This window comes from Macaca fascicularis, chromosome 2, assembly GCF_037993035.2.
Source record: "Macaca fascicularis isolate 582-1 chromosome 2, T2T-MFA8v1.1".
In the NCBI taxonomy this organism is placed as follows: domain Eukaryota; kingdom Metazoa; phylum Chordata; class Mammalia; order Primates; family Cercopithecidae; genus Macaca; species Macaca fascicularis.
This window is the reverse complement of record NC_088376.1, coordinates 52190612-52214974: the sequence shown is the minus strand read 5'-3', so window position 1 is coordinate 52214974 and position 24363 is coordinate 52190612. Positions and strand designations below refer to the sequence as shown.

Sequence of the window (24363 nt, the reverse complement as noted above, 5' to 3'; positions counted from 1 at the left end):
CCAACCTCCCCAGCCCCCTACCATTCCCAACCTGTAATAGTCAAAATTTTGCTCTCTACTTCTATTAGCACAGAATGTTTTTAGCCCCCACATATGAGTAAGAACATGCAGTACTTATCTTTCTGTGCCTGGGTTATTTTGCTTAACATAATGTCTTCCCGGCTCATCCATGTTGTCATGAATGACAGAATTTTATTGTTTTTTATGGCCAAGTAGTATTCTATTGTGTATGTCACATTTTCTTTCTGTTCTTCTGTTGATGGACATTTTGGTTGATTCCATACATTGGCTATTGTGAATAGTGCTGCTATAAACACGGGAATGCAGATATCCCTTTGATATACTGACTTCTTTCCTTTGGATAACTACCTAATAGTAGAATTGCTGGATCATATGGTAGTTCTATTTTTAGCTTTTTGAGAAACCTCCACAGTGTTTTCCACAATGGGTTTACTAATTCACACTCGCACCAACAGTGTTTAAGGGTTTCCCCTTTTCTGCATCCTTGCCAGCATTTGTTATTTTTTGTTGTTTTCATAAGAGCCATTCTAACAGGCGTGAGGTGATATTTCATTGTGGTTTTAATTTGCATTTCTCTGATGATTAATGATGCTGAGAATTTTTAAATATATATATTTGTGGTCATTTGTCAGCCTTTTGAGATATCAATATATCTATTTGGATCATTTGCCCATGTAATTCCAATTGGTTGGCACCTGCAAAGCCATTTCTAACATCCTCTCATGACTGTGGGTGGATGGAAGGATGAACACTTGGGTGACTAAAGCAAACATGGACTTTTGTTGTTCTTGTGAGGGCTGGTGGGGGAGAATGCTTTTATATAGCCATGAAGTAGCAGGGAAAAAAGCTCTGAGATCCTCCAGTGTGTAGGGAATATTCTCTGCTTTTCTCATGCTCTGTACCAATCGAACCTGGGCTCTTCTTCCTTAATGTGCTGTCATTAGCTTTGCCTTTCTTGTATCCCCTAGTTGTGTACTATAGTGAGAAAAAGACATAGAAAAGACTGCACAGCTCTTCGTAGCTTACAAATCATTTTCGTAATTGTCATCATGTTTAAACATCACTAGGACACTGCTAGATAGGCATAATTGCACCTGTTTTATGGTGAATAAACTGACAGTCAAAGTTAAGGGACATAGCATTGTCACATAGGAGATGAGGCTGGGGCTCAAGAGGCCTCTGTCAAGCTCATGGTTGTTTCATTCTTCTGGGCTACCTCTGGGTTAAAACTTTTTAAAAAGTAAATTCTGAAATAGAATGGATTAGGGTAGGAGAGAGTGCAGAATGAGTTTGCAGTGAAGCATCTTCGAGGGACAACACAATAGTAAACCTCCTCTTCCTTCTCATACTTTGTAATCAGAGATTAAGAAGCTCCTTGCCTTCTCGTGAAGAAATTGATCTCGTTAGGGTCATCTCTATATTAATGGCAGAAATTGAGTCAATATGTTGATCTTGGGCCCCTGAAAACAAGCGTTCTTTGGGTCCAGGGATAGAATTCAGGCAGTCCATGGGCCTGGATGAAGAAAAAATTCCTGTGTTTGATTTCCTGAACCTCTAGCATTTCTCTCAGTTATGAATTTAGACTCCAAACCATGGCAATTATTAGCTGTTCCTATAAGTATGTCACCAAGGTAAGTAAAAAATATATTTTCCTCTCACAAGATAATTTTACATATAGTAATGCCCTGCGTAAAAATTACAGTTAACTACAGACTGCATATGCAACAGTGGTCCCCTAAGATTATATATGTTTACTGTACATTTTCTATGTTTGGACACACAAATACCTTCTGTTGTATGTCAATTTCTTACAGTGTTCAGTACAGTAACTTGCTGCAGCCTAGAAACAATAGTCTGTACTGTACATCCAGGTGTGTAGTAGGCAATATCATCATAGGTTTGTGTAAGTACACTTTGTGGATATTTGCACAGTGACAAAATCGCCTACTGACCCATTTCTCAGGATGTACCCTCATCCTTCACCCTTCACCATCAAGCAATGCATGACTGTATCTTGAAACTATCCTTTGCACTAATCACAACTTCAAAATATGGTAGCTACTAGACTTGCAGCTGGATCTTATTATTTAATATGTTAAGAAACACATATGTTATTTTATAATGAAGTTTTAAGAGTAATTTTGATAACTGTATTTCCATATAATTATTTTTCTAATTCAATTGTCATCTTATGTATTCTATTTTATGCCTTTAAAAACATTACTCTGAGAGGGGTACAGGTATTACTCTGTTACCACATGGGTCCACAGTGCAAATAAAAGTTTTAAAAACTTGCTCTAAAAAGACATTCACTGAAAATCTTAAATTATTCCCTAGGAACAAAATTTTCAAAACTTCTTTTTTTAAGGAGGAGAGATGTTAGGGCAGCAATTCCTTAATTTCATCATCTCTTCCATTTATTTACTTGATTGAATGAATTCTTGACAAATAACACATGTGCAATAAACATGCATAGAAATGATGTCCCTTTTTATTCTTGGCAAAATTAACAGTGTGCTGAAAACAAACTGAGTTTGGTTCATGGGACATTTCCTGAAAGGAATGACAATTTAAGACAGAATAAAGTGGAAGGGGAAGGAATATCTATGTGGAGGAATTAGCCAACGATAAAATCTTACCTTGAAGAAGACCTTCTACATTGAGTCTGAAAACAACATTTGTCTTTATGTGAAAATCCATGCCCTGAACTTACTCTCTGTGTCCTGTCAGCTTAGGTAATCAAATTATGTATGAAATAATTTCATAATTCTATTTTCAACTAACAAGCACTACATAATGTATGCTTGTTCTCAGAAAATGATTATATTACAAATCTTAATCTAGGTACAGAAATGAAAGGGTCTAGGCATTTGACTAATATATACTGATTAATCCTATATAGCAGGAGGAGCTCCGAAATTGTCTGATAAAACTCTCCCAACAGTCTAGTTTAGTCTTTCATTTTGCTGCTAGAAATCATTTTGCTTGATTTGCTGCTGCTTCTTACATGAGTCCACACTGGGCAGACTCTTGAGAGGTGGAGAAATGAGTTAGATGACTGTTAAGGGCAGTTTGTAGAGCATGTGTAGAAACTGCACAAGAATGGGGAGAAAGAGTGTTTGGTTGCTCCCCCTGGGGCTTACATTTTTACAATGCTAAACTCTGAGGTTCAGGGAGCAGACCGTATTTTTCATGTCCCCAAGCATTTTCCTGACTAATCTATCTCCCTAGAATGCTTTTCTTGTCCCTATTTACTCTCCGCAACTTAAGATCTGCTGATACTAAGTCATCAGTTTCTTGTAAAATCTTCACCTGACCCCTCCTCTTGTTCCAGATTGGGTTACCTATCCCTCTGTACCACTAAAATTCCCTGTCCTCGTTCCATGGACTGGTACTGCTCTCATGTCCTCCCACCATATCCTTCTACCTTCTACTCAACATCAAACTCTAGACCATGACCATTTTGAGACTGAAATTATGCCCTTGAGTTACAGGCAAATATTGGGTTCTTTAGATTTTCTGCAGAATTAATTCCATGAAAAGTGAATGAGGCCAACAAGTGAAGAAGACAAATGAGACAGACAACATGAAGACTGAGGGGTATGTCAAGAAGGGTAGGGAGGTTAGCCAGCCCCAGCCGATCTTACTTCCAAGATGTTGATAGAAGAATGTGCTTGCATGTATGTTTGCATGGGAGCAGTAGTAGCCCAGGGGAGGTGAACTTTAAATGTGACTGCATAGAAATACTTCCAATATAGCAGGTGCGAATGTCACTGTGCCACTTTCTGGTGTGTAAATGTGACAGAAAAATTAGTTCTGTATTTTCACTCACATGATGGTAGAAAATTCAATCTCAGTAATATTTGGGGGCTTCGGTGTTCATCCAAAAATCTCCTAGTATTTGGAGTGACAGAAGCTTGCAAGATGCTTGTCAGAGTCACTGGTGGCTCACCAGTGTTTGAAAGCGTTGAACAGGCTTTATGTTCCAGCCAGACCAGAGATATGCCTCATAATGGTCCACTCCTTGACCACACACAGGCCCACAGAGACCTTCAGGATCTCAATGTCTCCTGTGAGCCTGGCGTTAAGTGTTGAGCCTCTAAAGCACATCCCGAAATAATTCCTGGCCAGCACATGTGTATGAGGGAGCCAGCACCCTTCCAGAAACCTGCCTGATTCCTGTGCACACTCCCCACTCCTAGCCTGAGGAAAATCAAATGTTTCCTTACATTAGGTAGCTTCTGTGTCTTCAACTCCAAAGACAACATCCATGCCTCTCCTTTGTGAACACAATCTGGGAAAACTTTTGTACTAGGTGTCATGAATGAGAAAAGAAGCTGGAAATACACGTTATTCCTTTCTTAATAACTCACCTTGTTATACAGCTCTTTAGAAGCCACAGGAAATTTTATCCCTCTCCTCTCTAAATCCCACCCCCACCACATCCACCGGCTGCCCTGTTCTGTTCTGCAGCATGGAGATGCCCGAAGCCCAGTCTTGGCAGTTGTCCCAGTTTTCTTCGTCCTGTTCATGACTCCAAAGAAAACACATTTCCCACTCAAAAACAAACTGGCAGTTTCTGTTGAGAACTCAGATATTTTCCCAGAGTCCACCATGAAAATAATAAGGTTATATTTTAACTTTAAATTATTTGGTCATGCAGATTCTTATGGAAAGACCTTGCTATAGTTTTGTTGATCATACAAAGAACCTTTTAAACAAAATATTTGCCAAAAATATAGCAGGCTTCCTTCTGCTGACCCAAATCTCAAGAAGAGTCAGCGTTTGTTATAAGGCTCTAAACAAATATTTATAAACCCTGCTTAAATTTGTTTTGCAACTTGCATAATTTTGGCATTCATTACTCATGCTAGTATCATCACTCAGGGCTTGGCATTAATGTTTTCTTCAAAATATGTTACTTTTATAATATAAATGTACCCTATATTATAGCCAAAGATGTATTGGACAACGGTGGTCATCACTATACTGTGCTGAAACTTGGCTTCATTTTTGAAATAGTAGAAAATTTATCAGGGGAGTTTTGGGAAGATGAAATATTTTAGCGATCTAATCCCATAATATTTATGCCCTCTTACAAATAGTAGTGATTAGGCCCCACTTGTGACCAACAAACTAAAAATTTGCCCTCATTCTATGAATAGGATTTCATTTTAAAACAATTATACTACGAAAACATAAAAAATACTTGAAACAAAAAACTTGTGAATATTCACATACTTCACTGCCCATTAAGAACAGTTCCACCAAAGCCTAGTTGACTTGTAACAATTTGTGTGCAGCAAAAATAGAGAGACAGGGCCGGAGTGTGCTTGTTTTGCATTAGAATAGGCTAATGAGAAAACGCTAAAGGTGTTGGGAAAGGCAAGAGCCAAAGAAGTCTTAGAGAGAAAGTTATGACTGAGGGTTCAGAATAGGAGATTGAGGGCATAGAAACTACAGGGCTTGCTGCAGAGCAGGCTGGGGAGAAAGGACTTGACCAGGTGCTGCCTTGGGGCTGTGTATGAATCTCCTGTACAGAGTCCAGTAAGGAGTTCTTAAGTGTTCACTTTTTTAAATTTAATTTTTGAATAGATTATACATTTGCAAGGTTCAAAAGTTTTAAAGGTCCTGTAGGGTTTATCAGGAAAAAGTCTCCGTAACACTCCAGCCCCAAACCACCCAGTTCTCATCCCCAGAAGCCACCAATGCTATCAGTTGCCTGTGTGTCCTCCAGAGCTATTTTATGCACATACAAGCAAACAGACATTTGTACATATTCACTCTCTCTTTCATTTTTTTAAAACAAGTAGCAGCCTGCTACATAAATTATTTTGTACCCTGCTTTACTCTCTGTAAAATATCTTAGATATAGTTTCATTTTATTAGACAGATTCTTCATTCTTTATTTTTTTTTCAGCTGCAGAGTATTCTCTACAGCAAGGTACAAATGGTTTTTCGTCAGTTTCCACTCTTGGTTGCTTCTGATAATTTGCTATTACATACACGATGCTGTAAATTTGTAATTATTTTGTGTCATGAACCCCTTTGGCAGTCTGGTGAAGCCTATTAATTTCTTCTTAATATAATGTTTTTCAGTGCATGCAAAATCCTCAGGATTAAAAGGAAACAAATTATGCTGATATATAGGCATCAAAATATTCTTTATATAAACATTTATTTAGAAATATATGTACTTATTTACTAACACATAATAAGATCAAATTCCTGTAATTTCAAAATATGAATGAGCATAAATGCTGTTTCAAAATATCTGCAACAATTGTAATGTGACGTAAAACATCTGTGATTTTATTGGTAACAAAGGCATAGGCTGATACTATCATAGTTTCCTGCATGCTTTCATAATTAAAGGAAATGACAAATTTTAGTTAAAGAAACCCTGCCTTATACATACATCAGTTCCCGAACACTCAAGTATATGTGTAGGGTATATTTTTTAGAAGTGTTTTAAATTAGCAACTGCAAATACATTTATAATTGAATGCATATTGCCAAACTGCTGAAAATGCAGTCATTCCAGCAGCACTGAATAAGGGTATGTTAACAAGCATTTTAATCCTTGCCAATCTGAGAGATGAAAAACAATATTTTGGTTTTATTTTGCACTTTCTTGTCAAAAGGAAATTTGAACATCTTTTCATATATTTATGAACCATCTTCTTTTCTGTGCGTTCATACCCCTTGCTCAGTGTCCTATTGGTTTGTTAGCAGGTTTGCTGTGTTGCAAACGCCAGAGGACATTAGTTACAGAGACCTGAATGTACACAGCACCCCCTGGAGTTGGCAACGCGGAGGCCCGGGCTGTTGATCCCAAAGAAGATTTAAATAGCTGTCCATTATATTTTTATCTCAGACTTCCGTTTATTTGAATAGTCCAAATAGATTAAAATGTAATCTGGAATCCTAAGTGCCTTAGTCTTATTTAGGTAACAATACTATCTAAGAAAAACTCTAGAAGAATTCACAACACATTGCTAACTATAGTTATCTCTGGCAGAGGAAGTAGTATGGGAAAGGCATGGGGAAAATTTTTACTTTGACTTTTTTTCAACTGTGTACTTATGTATAATTTGTGTGTAGAAAATAAAATAATAAATATACGTGATAAAAGTTCGAATATTACAGAAGGACATAAAAAGGATAGGAACAGAATCTCTTTTTCCTACCTACTCTCAAGGTAGGAGTTTAAAAAAAATTACAGGGCACTCCTCCTTCAGCCTATATGATGGTTTTGAAATACCATTCAAAAAGAACCAGGACTTCTTAGAGAAATGACTGATTGCAGGTCTTGGGCAGGAAATGTACAGGATGAGCCCGGCACCTCTTATTAATACCACATAGCAAGAAAGTTATGAAGATGACTAGGGCCATGGTAAAAGGACTCATGAACTAACTGGAAGAGGCTTCTACTGACCAAAGACAGAGCAACTTAAGCATCAATATAAAGATAATAACTGTAATGGCTATGATGAAATACATTATGAATGCATAAAGTTCATACTAATATTAAACAAAATGAAAATTAATTGGTCATACTGGGTAGATGATGGCGAACCAACAAATTATTTTAAAAATTGGTAAATCCAGGCAAAGGATCTAGCATTTATTTTAACTTTTTTTTTTTTTTTTTTTTTTTTGAGACAGAGTTTTGTTCTTGTTGCCCAGGCTGGAGTGCAATGGTGCGATCTCAGCTCACCACAACCTCCTCCTACAGGGTTAAAGCGATTCTCTGCCTCAGCCTCCCGAGGAGCTGGGATTACAGGCATGCACCACCATGCCCAGCTAATTTTATATTTTTAGTAGAGACAAGGTTTCTCCATGTTGGTCAGGCTGGTCTCAAACTCCCGACCTCAGGTGATCTGCCCGCCTTGGCCTCCCAAAGTGCTGGGATTATAGGTGTGAGTCACTGTGCCCGGCCCTATTCTAACTTTTTAATACAAACTGAGTCTCCAGATCATCAAATAATTGACAAGGAGAAGTTTCTTTTCATAAAAAGTAATCCGGTTAATAAATTAAAACAGAATGATAAAATTCATAATTCCTAATGAATGATCGTACCTAGACATTGGCCACCCACAGTGAGCTTTATCAAAAGGAAAACAACTTGGCCTTAGGTGTGTCCTAATGAAAAAGCACAATCCCACATAAAAAGTTGTTTTGCCAAATACAGGAAAAAGCAAAAACAACAACAACAACAAAAAACTTTGAATCTGATGAAGCCTCCAGGTCCAAAGTCCAATTGGCATGTTAAGCAGTACAAGAGGTTTCCAGTCTATGGACTGCAGGAAATTCTACAGCTTTCTTCACCAAGAAACTGAAAGGGAGAGAAAAAGAGGTAGGTGGAGGGGAACCTTCAGAGACTATCAACCAATCATTATCCGCAGACCTTATTTGGATTTTGATTCAAATATACAAACTGTATAAACAAAACAACTTTTATAACATTTATGAAACAACTGGAAATTTCAACACTGAAAGGATATTTGATGATATTAAAGAACTTGTTTTACTAATTTATAATATTTTACATAACGCTATGAGGATTATGTTTTTTCAAATAGTTCATTCTCTTTTAAAGATATTGAAAAACAGATGAAATAATATTATATCTGGAATAGGCTTCAAATAATGTGGGAATAGTTGAGGTATCAAAGCAGATAAATTGGTCACGGATAATTGTTGGAGCCATGTGAGAGAAAATCTATGGGGCTTTATATTATATTATTCTAATTTTGTATATGTTAAAATTTTTTTAAGTAAACAAAATCATTAAAGATCATTTTGTCCTGAAAAGGGACATTGTATCACAAGAGGGTCTGTGATACTGACAAACTTGGTAAGGTCATCCTAGCTCCACAGCTGTCCGTGGGGTTGGCGGAGGCCTCTGTTGAACTGCATCAGAGTTCATCTGCTGCCCAGCCCTGCTTGCCTCACTCCTCTCCCCTCATAGGGATGATCCCGAGGGTACTCCCTAAGAGACCACCTATAAGCTCATCTCCACACAGAATCTGTTTCCCAGGGAAGCCCGTCTTCAGCACATGCGTTCTCCAAACCCATCAATTCACCTCCTGAACCCTAGGCTGCCTGACAACATTGCTGCTGCTTCCTATGGAATGCAGACAGGAAAATTTCTGAGCCACAAGGAATGTGAATTTTTAAATTCTGATTTAAAAAAACAACAACAACACGTGTATAGGACCTAAAAGTAATGAGTTAATTCAACTCCCTACTGCTACCAAGTTTGTCAGTTGAGGCAAGGAAGCCAGGTATAGTCTGCCTCCTCAGTGGTTAGAGATGGCTTCTCCTCAGGGAGGGGCCATAGCTTGGGTGACGCAGCTTCCTTAGGTAGAGGGCAGTCCCTGAGAGAACCTGGGCTGTGGATGGCTAACACTCACAGCACGCTCTCAGCAGGAGGAGGAACAAGGGCCTCAGGCCAGAAAGAGAGCTGGACTGTGTCCCATCAGGGTCTACCAAAGACAACATTGTTGTCACACCAAATTTACTGCACACCTATCCAAGGATTATTGCTTCTAGGTGAATGACACATAAGAATTAGTCATAAAGGGCAAGTCTTGACATCAAATTCCTGACAATACACCAAACCTATATAATGTGATAAAAGGTTATGTATCATTCATGCTCTTTATACCTATGTGACACTGATAGGTGAGTATCTTATATCTCAGTGCTCCTCAAGTCCCTAAAGTTCCCACAGAGGCAAAAGAGCTCTTTGAATGATTTCTAATACTATTCTAAAAGTAAAATCACACACTAGGATTTTTATTTTTTATTTTCTCATTCTGTCACCCAGGCTTAAGTGGTACAATCACAGCTCACCACAGCCCTGACCTCCTGGGCTTAAGCAATCCTCCCACTTAGTAGCTAGTAGTCCCAGCTACTAAGCCTCCTGAGTAGCTGGGACTACAGGTGTGTGCCACAATGCCTGACTAATTTTTTGATTTTTTTTGTAGACACGAGGTCTCACTGTGTTGCCCAGACTGTGCTCGAACTCCTGAGCTGAAGAGAACCTCCTGCCTTGACATCCCAAAGTGCTGGGATTATAGGTATGAACAAACATGGCTGGGCTATTCCATCTTTTTATGTTGAAATAGCTTCAAACTGACTGCCAAGTTGCAAGAATAGTACCAATACCTCCTATATACCCTTTACTAGGTTCACAAATTAACATCTTGTCATATTCACTTTATAATTTTCTACATAACTACCATACAATAATCAAAATGAGGAAATTAAACATTTACAAAATGCTGTTATCTAGCCCACAGTCCATATTTAAATTTTACCAATTTTAAATTTTACCAGTTGTCAGAGTAATGTCCTTAATATCAATAGTTTTCCCTCCGGTCCAGGATCCAGTTCAAGATAGTATCTTGCATTGTGTGGTTATATGTCCTCAGTCTCCTTCAACCCAGCATGTTTCCTCCGTCTTTCCTTACTTTTGTTATCTTGATGCAACTGAAGATTGCAGGCATCTTTGGCGAAAATAAAATAGAAACAACTATATTAGCTTTCTATATTGCAGTCAATCAATTTTCACATAGCAGCTTAAAACAACACATAATTATTATCTCACAGTTCCTGTAGGTAGAGACTTTGGGCAGTTTAGCTGGATATTCTATGAGGCTATAATCAAGGTTTTTAAGAAATCAAAACATTATAATATACAGAAAATAAAAAATATAAACAATACATCCAGAAAGTAAGGAAGTGGCCAAAGAATAATGTCCTGTGAAAAGGACACAGAAGCCAGCTTTAAAGGGCTTTCACAGGCCAAATCTGGGACAATTTGAGCATTAGTAATGGATTATAATTCATTGAACAAAATAGGACTTCATGAGCTCATAGAGATATTAACTAAAAGTTTGATGAAAAGGCAATATTGACATTGTCCGAATGTATCTCTCCACAAAATACTATTTACAAAGGGGGAAAAGAGTAAGTGCACTGGAGAAGCCTGGTGGACACCATTTTCATTAAGTGATTCAAGTTAACATCGCTTGTAGTAGACTAAGGGGTATGGTAAACCACCTCATAGGATGCAATGAGAACACAGCATCACCGTGGCTGACTTTATCGTGTCCCCCTGAAATCCCTGACTCCTAGTATTCACATCCTCATATAATCCCCTCCTCTTGAGTGTGGGTAGGACCTGTGACTTGATTCTAACCAATAAAATAAGGCAAAGGTGATGGGATTCAATAAAATAAGGCAAAGGTGATGGGATGTCACTCCTGTGATTGTGTTACATTATGTAAGGATCTGTCTTGCTGGCAGACTCACTCTAGAGGCTTGTTTTCCTGCTGACTTCGAAAAAGCGAGAGTCCTACAAATACTAGGCAATAAATTCTGCCAATGACCGGAGTAAGCTTCAAAGTGAATCCTTTCCCAGTAGAGCTGGGGAGAGAGACCAACACTCCCCTCCGCCAGGAGCATGTCTCTGATATGTAAACTAACCGGACCAGATCGTTACCTCTTCTATTTGGCTATACACACAAGAGGTAACCCTTCTCTGCTTTAGTCATTCCAAGACCAGATACCAAGCAACTAGAGGACACCTCCATGACTTAGAGCCTATGGAAAATATTCAAACCAGCGAGTCCTAAACAGTTCACCCTGCCTTGCTTTTCCCACGGCCACGTGGCCTGGCTCTCCTCTCACTCCTGCCCCTCTGCCTCCTGGCAACCCCGGAGCTTTCCCCTGAGGCTCTTTGTGGTGTACTGTGCCTCCTGTCTTTAGGATCTGTGGGTACAGTAAACTGCGTTTTCCTGAGCCTCCTCACATGTCCTTTTGTGACCTCACCTGAATGACCATCTCATAAAAGAACACAGAACACCGGCACAAAATATTCCAGAATTATCTCCCATTCTTCTTGTTTCAGCCCTGCAGTCAGTCACTTCTCCAAAGTCCAAAGTGCCTTGGTTTCTTTCACTGGAGAATCGTATTTAGAAAGCAATATCTGGGCACTGTGTGTATTTTACCTATAATGGTATTAACACTGGTGGTAATACTTGTTCTCTTCAGACCAGTTCCCCCAGGTTGGAGGCAACACGGTATAGTGGTTAAGAGGCTCTGGATCTAGACTGCCTGAATTAAAATCCTGGCCACCCTGGAAAATCTGTGAGACCTTGGGAAAGGCAGTTAAGCTCTTACAGTTTTATACCCTGTGTGATAGTGTTTACAATAGCACCTACCTAGAAGGTTGCTGTGGAGCGTAGTAAGATACATGTGTGAAGCTCTTAGACTTATGCCTGGCACTAAGTGATTGCTCAGTAAATATTTGTTGGGTGAATGATCCTTATGTTGATCAGAAGCTCTAACTGAAGAATGAAAATGAGGGGAAAATTCTGCTCCATATCCTTTTAAGACAATAATTAAAATATTGATTTGTCAGGGATCTCATCCTCCTGTGAGACTATCTTCCTTTAAGACTTTAAGAATTCCCTGTAATAATCTTTTTAGCTGTTTTTGACGTATGGACAACCTAGAAGAAATCCCTGTAAAGTATCACATATGTGATCCTAGAAGAAAAAAAAAGTGCTTTCCACTTAGACTTGTTTATGTTCTTCCTTCTCCTTCATTAAAAAAAAAAAGTCAGAAAAGAATTCACACAAGCTTGGTGCCAAACCTGGATGTGTCTCTGTGTCCAGGACTCTGATTCCTAAAAACATCAACTCATTATAGAAGACATCAGGACCATTGAGAAGACAGTCAGGAAATCAGAGGGGGAGAAAGTCAAGAAGGACGAGGCCCCGCAATCCTTATTCCCCTGGTGTCCTCAGGATGGTGAATGAGAACTCTACGAACCTACACCTGCAAAAGAAGATCCAGGGCAATGTAGGGATTCCACATCCTGAGCTTGCTTTGATAAATCTTCTTGCCAGCTATCCCCAGTTCCTGATTTAGTTCCTCTTAGGGACAGCTATTCTGAAGGGTCTCAGCAGAGAAGCTTATTTGGTTTCTATTGGGCAAGGAATAAATGCATTATAAACATTCCAGATAGTGTTTGTGTTTCAAATTGGTTTTTCAGTTGCTTTGCAATTCTTGCTCAGGTTTTCCTCACCTTCTAAGTCTGAAAAAGTAACTTCCAAATCACGGCGAAGGCATTATTGAAATATCAGGACCTTGTAGAATCTTACAGTCATGTGTAACAGGCCAGGCTAACCGTTTAACCTGAAAGTGGAATGGATTTCCCATCAGGGTTCCCATAGTGAACAACTATGTTTTTGTAACTTAACACAATGAAGGGAGTTGTCACTAGATGATTCAGCTGGTTAGAATCTCAACTCCCTTTCTGGGGAGGAAATCTGAAGCATGGTGTTTGTATTAGAGTCTAGGGTCATGCTTATTTGGACTTCGGTTCTACCGCATCAAAGCCAGTCAGAGACTATGAACAGGGAGGGGGAAAGAAGGTCAACTGTCCACCTGGGCCAGAAGAGCAAGCAGTGTAGCCATACCAAATCTGTCACATTTTTGGGGGTGTCTGTCTTTCTAATACATATGCTGCTCACTTGTTCTCTCTCTTTCTGTCTCTCTGTCTCTCTCTCTCTCTCTCTCTCTCACACACGCGCGCGCGCACACACACACACACACGCACACACGTTTCAACTCTCCACTGCTGTAAAGCTGTTCCTGGTAAAATTCCCTAGGGCAAAATCAACTGTAATTTGAGTTTTCAGCTCACTTAGTATCAGTGGGAAATTTGCCATGTTGGACTTTGACAGCCACAAAAACCAGTCTGACTTGAGAGTGGCGAGGCCATGAGGTCTAGGTGTAGTATGAACTCACCAACTTGGAATGATTACTTGGAGAATACTCACACTGCCTCTTATTTAGGCTTTGGTCCAAGTCTCTGAGAGTACTGAAGTCACAGAAATGACCAAACAAATGTATAGTAGGAAACTTTTTAATTCAGAACTTAACCACAAAAAAATGCTCCTCTGTCACCAGGGATCCCTGGAAAATGGTGTCTAAAAATCAGCTCTGAGCAAACCATCCTCAGTTCTTGTCCTTGTAGCATCTTCAGCTCCCAACTGATGGAAGTCTCACTGGTCTGAACTTCAAATGGAATGAAAGCAGGAGTGGAGAGTTCCACCCCAACCTTTCTGCAAAAAAGCAAGCATATTTTATATAAGGTCAAAAGGCCATGTGAGGCAGGAGAATAGAGTCTGGAAACAGGGAACCTAAGACTTTTCACATCGACTTCCTAGAACTAAATTGCAAGGAAAACCCTAACTTTCCATTACTCAGTAACAAAAGGACCAGAGGCTACTCCCTTTGACCTTTCCTGCGTGGCAGATGGGAAATTGGCTGTAAGCGACAAATCAGACTGATTGCTGGTACAGTCTTTGTTTGCAACTTAGTAACTTCATTCCAGACTCTGGATGGTCTGATTGTGGCTCTGATCAGACTGATCATGGGCGGAGTCTTCAGTTTGTATAGAAGTATAACTTTGTAACTTCACCCTACCCTCTGGTTGCTTTTTGAAATCAATTAGATGTTTGCAGGGGAGTGTGACCTTTGTAACTTCACTTCATCCTCTGGTTGGCTGCTGTCTGCAGCCAATCAGACTGATTTCAGGCTACCACATCATTTATATGAAGTGAGCATGAAGTAGCCGATGAGAAACTTTCAGGGGGTATTTGGACCCAAGAAGGTTCTGTATTCGGGCCCTTGAGCTGCAGCTTGGGCCCACTTCCACACTGTGGAGTGTACTTTCATTTTCAATAAATCCCTGCTTTTCTTCTTTTGTTGCTTCAATCTTTGCTTTGCTGGGCGTTTTGTCCAATTCTTTGCTCAAAATGCCGAGAACCTGGACAACTTGCAATCGTGACCAGTGACACAGGTAGGGAAATACTTTTATAAGTTAGACCAGGGTAAAGGAAATGAAAATAGGCTTTATTATTTCTCTCCTCTACTGAATCTAGACAATTCTTTTAAAAATTTTTAATTGCACACATCTCTTGTTTGTTGATAGTTCTATTTTGCTACAATAAAACCAAGTTTGTAGAACAGGAGCTGTAGCTTTAATTTTGAGACATCAGGTTAACCTTGAAATCATTCGTCAAATTAAAGTAGAATCCAAGTGATTAATGTCTCAAAGTTATGTTATTTAGAAATGCCAAAGAAACAGTCCCCAAATCTGATCAACATTGTAGTAAAATCCGCCCAGTGTGTGAAGGAAAGAGCATGGGTATGTGAGTCAGGGAGCCCTGCGTAGGAGGAATCCAGGCCTAATTACTCACCAGCCTTGTGACTTTGGCCTGCATGCTTAACCCAGAGGAGCTTCAGTTTCCTCACCTGTAAACAGCTTTGCACAAGGGAGCTGTAAAGTTAAATTACAGCATCAGAGTGACTTGCATGTGCCTACTCTCCTTCCACTCCACACTCCCCTTCCCCTGAATGCACAGAAAGTGGGTACGTATTACCCAGGAACCCTGAACAGGTTTGTCATTCTCCCCAAAGGCAGCTGTGATCTGGGGAAGGAGGCCAGCATGAGAGAACTTGCCACTTTTCCCAGGGAGGACCTGGTGTCTCATCAGACAGAGAGAGGAACTGGAAGTGGCCTGCTACTTCTCCTATCTCACAAAGAACCACTTGGTGAACCAGGTTCAAAAGGTGCAAACACATTAATTCATCAGTTTAAATTTTTTAGGGTTTTTTATTTTAATCAATGATTTTTCTTCTCAACTGAAATGAACCTTGCTGGACTTGTGTAGCCTCATGTATAAAACTAGAAAGTTGGGCCACCTACATCAGTGAACTTCAACTCTGCTTGTGCACTGGAGTCATTTGAGGGACTTACTTAAAATGCAGATTCTTGGCCTCACCCATAGACATTGTTTCCCTTGGGCTGAATCAGGGTGTGTCACTTTAGACCATAGACCATTTTCTGTTGAAAGTCAAATGGTCTTTGAAGCCCTCCACATCTCGCATGCCAGGCTCTAATTATTCAACCCAAGGAAATGATACTCAAATCAGAACATGAGAGTCCTTCCCCCTTCAAGTATTTGTGCACTAGATGTCCTAGGTGCCCTGGATGCCATCAGCTCACTCATTCAACAGGAAGTCAGACCAGCCCTTCTGGGTAGCTAGCCATCAGGAAGGGAGACCCAGAGCCACATCTTGAGCTTCAGACCATAGGGCAGGCACCCCAGGAGGTGTCTTGTCTGAAAATGGCAACTGAGACCTGGGAGAGTTCTTGGCTTAATGAGCCATCAGCTGAGCAATGTTGAACTAAAATTACCAGATAGAGATCGGGAATTGGTGATTAATTCTGGTTTAATTGGGCCAACAGAGCTTATTTTTTAGCCCAATAATAATTTGAGCTATAACCTAAAGTGAGGGGAAAGCCAGGAAGCTGTGTGTAAGGTGGTTTTACACTGCTCCCTGCCTCTGCATCTCTTTACTGTGGTTGTCTACCCTGATTATAGTTCCAAATAAAGGACAGCAACTGGCTTCCCTGCCTGGTCCCACACTCACCTTTTCCTGAGAACGACTTCTCCTCCATGTACCTGGTTGCAGGGATGGCTCCCAGCAGCCAAGTTTATGCAGGCCCCACAGGCATGGGTGCCTGGTCCCACAGGCATGGGCACCTGACCCCACAGGCATGGGCACCTGGCCTGGTCTTGTCCAATGCATGTCCCCTCTCTCACAATCTGGACTTGGGATGAATCTTTTGAACTGAGAAAACCATAAACTTCAGAATTGTCAGTAGCCATATTTTTTTGTGTGTGAACTGAGAACCAGAGACAATGAGACTGCACTAAGAATAATAAAGTATATGGATAGAAAGAGTCAAAAATGCAAAATGTGGAGTAGGACATTCAGAATTTTCAGACCTTTGTTGCCCTATCCATGAGTTCCATCATCCTATCTGCATCTCCACCTTTGAAGATTGTAATTAATGCCCCTTTGTTTTAGGTAACTCAACTGGCTTCTGTTACTATAATCAGAAGGCGCTAATGAGCATGGTTACTATATAGGAATCATTACATTTGTCATGTTCAAATGACTAAGAACCTACAAGGAAGGAGAAACACATGTGGAAAAACACAACTAGGGTGCAGGAGATCTGAGTTCAAATCTTCCTCCTAGAATCCCACAACCACATAGAATCATAGACTGTTTATGTTAATTCTTAAAGGTAACCCAGTTCCACTGCAAACTAGCTAGATGACCTTGGGAAGAGTTTTTAACCCCTGTGGGATTAACTATAAAATGGCCACAATGATTCCATTCACTCTATTGAGGCTTCTTTCAGCATGAAAATCTATGCTTATATAGCACTTGATATAAGCAAAAGGAGTTTCCCCTGGAATTATTCTTCAAGCCACATTCTATGCATGAAAACGTTGAAAGAGCTAACCCTAAGAAGCATATACCAGTTGCTTATGTTAATGATAGGTAAAATTGAACATTTTCTAATTTAAATATAGTAAATGTCAATTTTCCCTAACTTTTCATAAGATGTTTTGACTTTGCTTAAATGCAGATAATCTTAGAACTGAACATATTCAACTTCCCTCTTCATCTGAACAAAATTTGGCAAATATTAATTGAGAGCCAACTAAATGCCTGACACCATGCTAGCTGCTGTGCCCTCAAAAAAGAAAATAGAAGGTCCCTGCTCTCTGAGACTTCAGTGAAGGTGGGGAAGCTAAGGAGGATACACACTTGTGCATCGTGGTCAGATCAGGGCTGCCATGGAGGTGTGGTGTGTGTAAGAACAAAGCAGGAGTCATGAGCACGCGGAGGGTGGGGTGGTCGGGGGAAGCAGGCAGGGGTGTGATGAAAGGCATCATGGATGAAGTAACAAGTTCAGTCAGGGTAACAAGGCAGGGGTAGGGTAGGCTGGGCAGGAATAGCAGGGCCTTTCTGGCAGTTTTGGCATATCCAAAACATGGGGCTGAGAACCAGCAGCTCATGCTCTGGAACCTGCAGTTCTGTGATGCAGTAAAAACCACTGCTTCCAAGGGTGTCATGGATTAAGGGTGATTCCAGAAGGGATGAAGGAGCTAGAAATGAGTTTTACTGTAACTGGGGGAAGTCCAGTATTTTAAAATTTATCAGGAAAGATAACAAAGGAATCCAACATATATTGGAGTGATAGAATCCCAGAAAAGTAAATATAATGAATCACAGATAAAGTAGAGACATCTCCTCTGAGAGAGAGGGCTGATAAAAATAGTAAATAATCATAAGTAACATTTTTTGAGTGACTGCTAAATGCCAGAATCTTCAAGCTTTACACACATTGACTCAGTTCTGCATACCACAACCCTGTGAGGCAGATTCTATTATTGTCTCAGAGAGGTCTTCTAGTAAGGCCTTCTCCTCCCACCTATTTCCCTTTTCTGCTCTTATCACCATCTAATACCCTCTGTATTTTACTTATTATTTTTTATTTGCCTCCCTCTTTCTGATAGAGTGGATACTCCTTAAAGGCAGGAATTTTGTTGTTTGCTTTGCTTACTGCTATATCCCCAGAACTTACAACACATAGTAGGAATCAATAGATGTTGGTGAATGAATGACTTATAGAAATAGAGGTACACGGTACACAGTGGTTAATAGCTTGCCCCAAATCAAACAACCAGACAGTGGTAGGGCCTGGGAGCAATGGTGTGAGAGGCTGGGAGATCTTGAGCTCACAGAGAGGCATAATGAAATTGAGGGTGGGGAGGCTGGAGCATCAGCCTGGTTAACAAGAGGCTTAAAAACTCATAGATTCACTTATTTTATTCACCCAACTCTTCAATAGTATTTACTGAGCACCTATGATGCACCAGACATGCTCCAGGCACTGGGGAAACAATGGTGGACAAGGCAGAAGGTGTCTGCACTCTGTTGGGAGGGGAGACACCAACAGAAAAGGAAACAAGCAAATACACAGAGTAACTTCAGAGGCTGATAAATTCTGTGATGATAATACAGCAGGGTAACGTGATGGAGCGTAACTGGAGATAGAGGAATATCTTCACTAGATAGGTCTTCTTTGACGAAGTCACATATAAGCAGCATCCTGCAGCATGTATGTTTCTTTTTTCTGGGGAGAGGGTTTTATTCCAAGATTTTCAAAAAATCTTTTATTTTTTATTTTAAGATTCTCAAAAACCTTCTAAGAACTACTGATCTAGCCCTGCCCGTTGTCTTATAGATTAGGAAACAGTCCTGGAATGTAAGTGACTGGACTGAGTCCACACAGCTGGAATATAGCAGAGCTGGGGGTCTCACTCCAGGCTTTCTCTTTCCAAGCCCCTCACTCTTCTCCATTCCCTACTGACTTGGAGATGGGGGAAAGAAGACAGAAAGAAATTTAAGTGCTTGAGGGCAAAGCCGTCGTTTTAGTCCATTTTCACACTGCTACAAAGAACTGCCTGAGACTGGGTAATTTATAAAGGAAAGAAGTTTAATTGACTCACAGTTCTGCATGGTTGGGGAAGTCTCAGGAAACTTTCAATTATAGTGGAAGGTGAAGGAGAAGCAAGACACTTCTTTACAAGGGAGCAGGAAAGAGAAGTGTCGAGAAAAGGGGGAAGAGCTCCTTATAAAACTGTCAGATCTCATGAGAACTCATTATCACAAGAACAGCATGGGGGAAATTGCCCCCATGATTCAGTTCCCTCCCCCAGTCTCTCACTTGACATGTGGGGATTACGGGGATTACAATTCAAGATGAGATTTGGGTGGGGACACAAAGCCTAACCGTATCAGTCGTTTAAGAATCAGTTTTCCCCGTTTTGGCCCCCGGGTGGGATAGATAAGCAGAGAGTGGGGTTGCAATGATTACGCTTCAACAAAGGATGCTGTCATTCACCCACAGGGCCCAGGCTCTGTCACCAGTGGAATTCTGTCTCCAAGCCATCAGGCTGAACACAGGTTCCCTATTGTTGGACACATGGTGGTGACCCAGTGGCGCTCTTGTGAGGATTTGCCTGCCTCTGCCTGAGCACCTGGGTGGTTCCAGGCTTCCCGACTCCACTGATTTATTTCCTCAGGCCATCCTGGATCCTGGCTTCACCCCTGTTAGTGTGCTGAGGCCACACTTCTTGGGCCCTCCTCTGGTCCCATGCCATGTCATTAACCACAGCTGGTCTCCTCAAATTTGGTATGTGTCCCACGCTCTAGTTTCGGGCCAAATCCTTCAGACTCTAGATTCACGAACCTCATTCACCTTCTCTAAGCTAAAGCCTCCCTACCTTGGGCCTTTTCTATTTTCTGTACTCTCTATCCTGTCCTGGTGACCAGGCCCTCCAGTCTTGGCCCCACCCAACCACCCTGTCCACCTCCCACCGCCATCCATTGGCTGGTGCAATCTGCTGTTCAAGGCTTAAATTTATTCAGTGCCCAGCCCCTCCTTCTGCAAGGTAACCACATAGAAAGTTAGTCTAACACCCCTTATCTGCCCTGTGTGGGGAGCCTGTGGAAGCTGGTCTCAGGATCTGGCTGGGTAAACCATCTGTTTACCTCTGTGTGGGTTTTGACAGTCCTAGTCAGTTCTGTTTCTCTGAACCTTGTTTCTCCACTCTGCTTGCCAAGTCCCTTTCTCTTACTTTTTTCTCCCCCTCCCTCCTTCCCTCCCTCCCTCCCTCCCTCCTTCCTTCCCTCCCTTCCTCCCTCTCTTCTTTCCTTCCTCCTTTCCTCTTTCCCTCTCATTCTCTTCCTCCCCCTCTCTTCTTCCTCTTTTTACTTTTGTCCCATGCTTTAAGCCTTCCTTGGCCCTTCCTGGCATAGCTTTTCCTGACAGCAACACTCAATAATTTTTAAAAAGCATCTGAGCCCTTTGTGCTGACTGATGCCACCTTTGTTGTGCAGATTTGTTTTAAGGGCAGATATCCAGGGAGGCTGAGCACTGAAATCCGTCCTGCAGAGCTTGCTGTAGACAGAGTAAAGAAGTTTGCTCTGTAGTTTCCCCAACAGCCTCCTCAAATCCATGGGTGATGTCTCAGACACCTTGTATTTAATAGGCAAGGAAATGAGCTCAGGAGATTTGCCCCAGGTTGTAAATTAAATCAGCGCAAAGGTAGAAATGAACACAGAGCTCTCAGACTGGAAGCTGTCCAAACAGCTGCATGGAGCAGGGGCACGGCCCACTGTCTTTCAAAGCCTCAACCAGGGCTGTCGCATCTCAGACACTTGGCAGTTACTGGAAAGTCATGTTAGGCTTTCCTGTTGATTCTTTATCTTGTGGAGGAGTTGCACAGTCAATGCCTTGTTCAAGATTAATCATTTTCCCTGTTGCCTATAACTGAGGCTGTTTCTCACATCCTGCCCCTGGTTTTGCCTGTCCCAAGGATTTCGTCTGAAGGGCGGGACATTCCCCCTGCCTCTTCGCACCACAGCCAGAGCCTGCCATTAGGACCAATGAAAGCAAAGTACCTCATCCACTCAGTGACTAAGAATCGCAGTATTTAAGAGGTAGCAGGAATGGGCTGAGAGTGGTGTTTGGTTTCTCCACCAGAAGGGCACACTTTCATCTAATTTGGGGTATCACTGAGCTGAAGACAAAGAGAAAGGGGAGAAAACCTAGCAGACCACCATGTGCTACGGGAAGTGTGCACGATGCATCGGACATTCTCTGGTGGGGCTCGCCCTCCTGTGCATTATAGCTAATATTTTGCTTTACTTTCCCAATGGGGAAACAAAGTATGCCTCTGAAAACCACCTCAGCCGCTTCGTGTGGTTCTTTTCTGGCATCGTAGGAGGGGGCCTGCTGGTAAGTCATTCAGGATTATTACTGAATTCTCTCCTGTTTCCTAGATGTTTTCATTATGTATTTTCATGGAAAGTTTTTTGTAATGTATATTTCCAAATCAAGGGACTTTTTTGTTGTTCATTCCTTTGAAAGCAGATTATACAAAAGCGAGGTAAGTACAGTATAGCCTAGTAATTTTATTAGATGTTGTTTTACAAAACCCTCTTTCAACTAAAAGTGAACTGCCTTTTTGCTAAACTCTATGGGTAGGAAACAGATATTCGCTCTTAAATCAGATTTGAGAGACTATAGAGTTTCTGCTAGAGCGGGTAGTCATTTAACATTTGCTCTGGGGAGCTGGGAGGGGTTGGCTGGTTCTCTGCCTAAATCAACACTTTTGAATCCAAATTCTCTGCTGTTTCTTTTCAGCCATCTGTGATAGGGAAAAATAATGCATTGTGAGTGCACTGCTATTTTAAAAGAACTCTAAGTTTCTCATTTATGTAAGGCTGGGGTGTGGCATCTTGGAAAAACCCTACAGTTAGCAGCAGGTCGGTGTCTGAAGCTAACAGTGGAATGTGTTGTTTTTTCCAAGATTTGTTTTTGATTGAAGTGAAAGGAAATTCCCTGCCAACCTGGGAGCTGAAAGCATTAGCTTCAACCACAGCATGGAAAGAATGTGAACAAACTTAAGTTTGCTACTTTAAAGTACTGGGATTAAAAATTTTAAAGAGAAATTTTATGGAATGGTACCATACATGATACATTTTCTTAATCAAGTAAAAGATACTAAAATGTTTAAACCTAATACACTGATTATGGCATGGCAAATCTGCCTTAAATTATCTATTTAATGAGATGTTATTTAATTTTATTTTATTTAATGAGATGGGGTTTCACCATGTTGCCCAGGCTGGTCTTGAACTCATGGGCCCAAGTGATCCTCCTACCTTGGCCTCCCAAAGTGCTGGGATTACAGGCATGAGCCACCGTGCCCGTCTGCCTCAGATTTAAGCATTATTATCTTGTTAACATGATTATTTGTCTTAAACATAACATCACACTTAAGTTTCTTTCGATCTTGAACCTGAAGTATTTCATGCTTACTTTATCTTAAGAGCTTAATAATGTTAAGTTAAAACTATGCATTTGTATAATAAAGGAAGCAGTTCATATTTATTATATATAGCTTTCATGTCTCCCATTTACAAAAAAGTTTCAGTTATTCTATTAAAGATTTGTTGGTATCTTCTGCATTTTACAAGGGGAAAAAATCAGATTTAAAAAAAAGGGTTTACTATTTCCAAAACGGAATTTGTATCTGGGACTGTATGACAAACTCTTGTGGAATAAACACATTTATAGTTTATTATTTTACTCCTCCCACGTTACACCCTCACCCTAAAAAATGCTTTGACAGATTACTTGAAAACAAGCAGATATGACATTTAGATGTTTTTTTTTTTCTCCTCAGAGGCTTACATTCTTTGAGATACTTGGTCAACTTAATCAAAGCCAGTTAACATCATTAGAAATAAATATATTTTACCAAGAGATGCCTAACCCGACCCATATGAGCCTGGGCAAGTCAATGACTTGACTTTGTTTGTTTCCTAACCAGATGCTCCTGCCAGCATTTGTCTTCATTGGGCTGGAACAGGATGACTGCTGTGGCTGCTGTGGCCATGAAAACTGTGGCAAACGATGTGCGGTAGGTCCTCCTGCCTTGGTGGTGAAAATGGCTCCTGAGATGTAGCTGTGGCACTCTGTGGCTCACTTCCTGTGTTTCTCCTTTTCCCTAGATGCTTTCTTCTGTACTGGCTGCTCTCATTGGAATTGCAGGATCTGGCTACTGTGTCATTGTGGCAGCCCTTGGCTTGGCAGAAGGACCACTATGTCTTGATTCCTTCGGCCAGTGGAACTACACCTTTGCCAGCACCGAGGGCCAGTACGTAATTATTCTCTACATGGCTACACATTTTTATCCACCACATATATATAGTGGCAGCTCCATCAAACCAGATAGGCATCCACTTATCCATCCATCCACCCACCTAGCCACTGTTTATTCTCACTGACTCAGGCATGGTTTAGGCAATAGGTATCCAAGGATGGATGCCCAGTCCCTGACCTAAACAAGTTCTAAATGCTTCTTCTCTTTTCTTTCTTTCTTTTTTTTTTTTCCCAGAGACAGGGTCTAGGTCTGTCACCCAGGCCAGAATGCAGTGGCACAATCATAGCTTACTGCAGCCTCTAACTCCTGAGCTCAAGCAATATTCCTTCCTCAGCTTCCCAAATACAAAGTGCTTTTGAATAGAATCAGTAATTCCGTCCTCATAATAACCCTATGAAGTGACTTCCTATTTTAAAGATGAGGAAACGAAATCCCAGAGAGATGAAGTAACTCATCCAAGGTCACGTTGCCAGAAAGTGGCGGTTAGCATTTGAACCCAGGCAGTCTAGATGTAGAGTTTGTGTTCACACAGTGCATCTCAATTACTTCATACATTATACCAGAACAATTGGCTGATTACGTGTAATACATTTTACTATTTTATAAGAAAGTATTATAGAATCCATATATAATAAGAATGGCAACTATA

The 24363-nt window shown here is 40.8% G+C and overlaps 1 protein-coding gene across 5 annotated transcripts in view; it reads left to right on the top strand.

Moving 5' to 3' along the window:
- TM4SF1 (transmembrane 4 L six family member 1) overlaps positions 1-24363 on the top strand; it is a 31593-nt gene that overhangs the window by 1199 nt on the left and 6031 nt on the right. For 2 of the 5 annotated variants that reach the window (XM_074031265.1, XM_074031264.1), the window contains 3 exons: positions 10017-10109; positions 23382-23471; positions 23563-23708. In XM_074031265.1, coding sequence (XP_073887366.1) covers positions 23382-23471; positions 23563-23708 — 236 coding nt within the window. In that variant the 5' untranslated portion in view covers positions 10017-10109. Of the gene's footprint in view, positions 1-8211; positions 8381-10016; positions 10110-21503; positions 21782-23381; positions 23472-23562; positions 23709-24363 lie in introns of those variants that run through there. The other 3 variants (XM_045386787.2, XM_045386788.2, XM_074031267.1) reach the window with 2 other exon arrangements.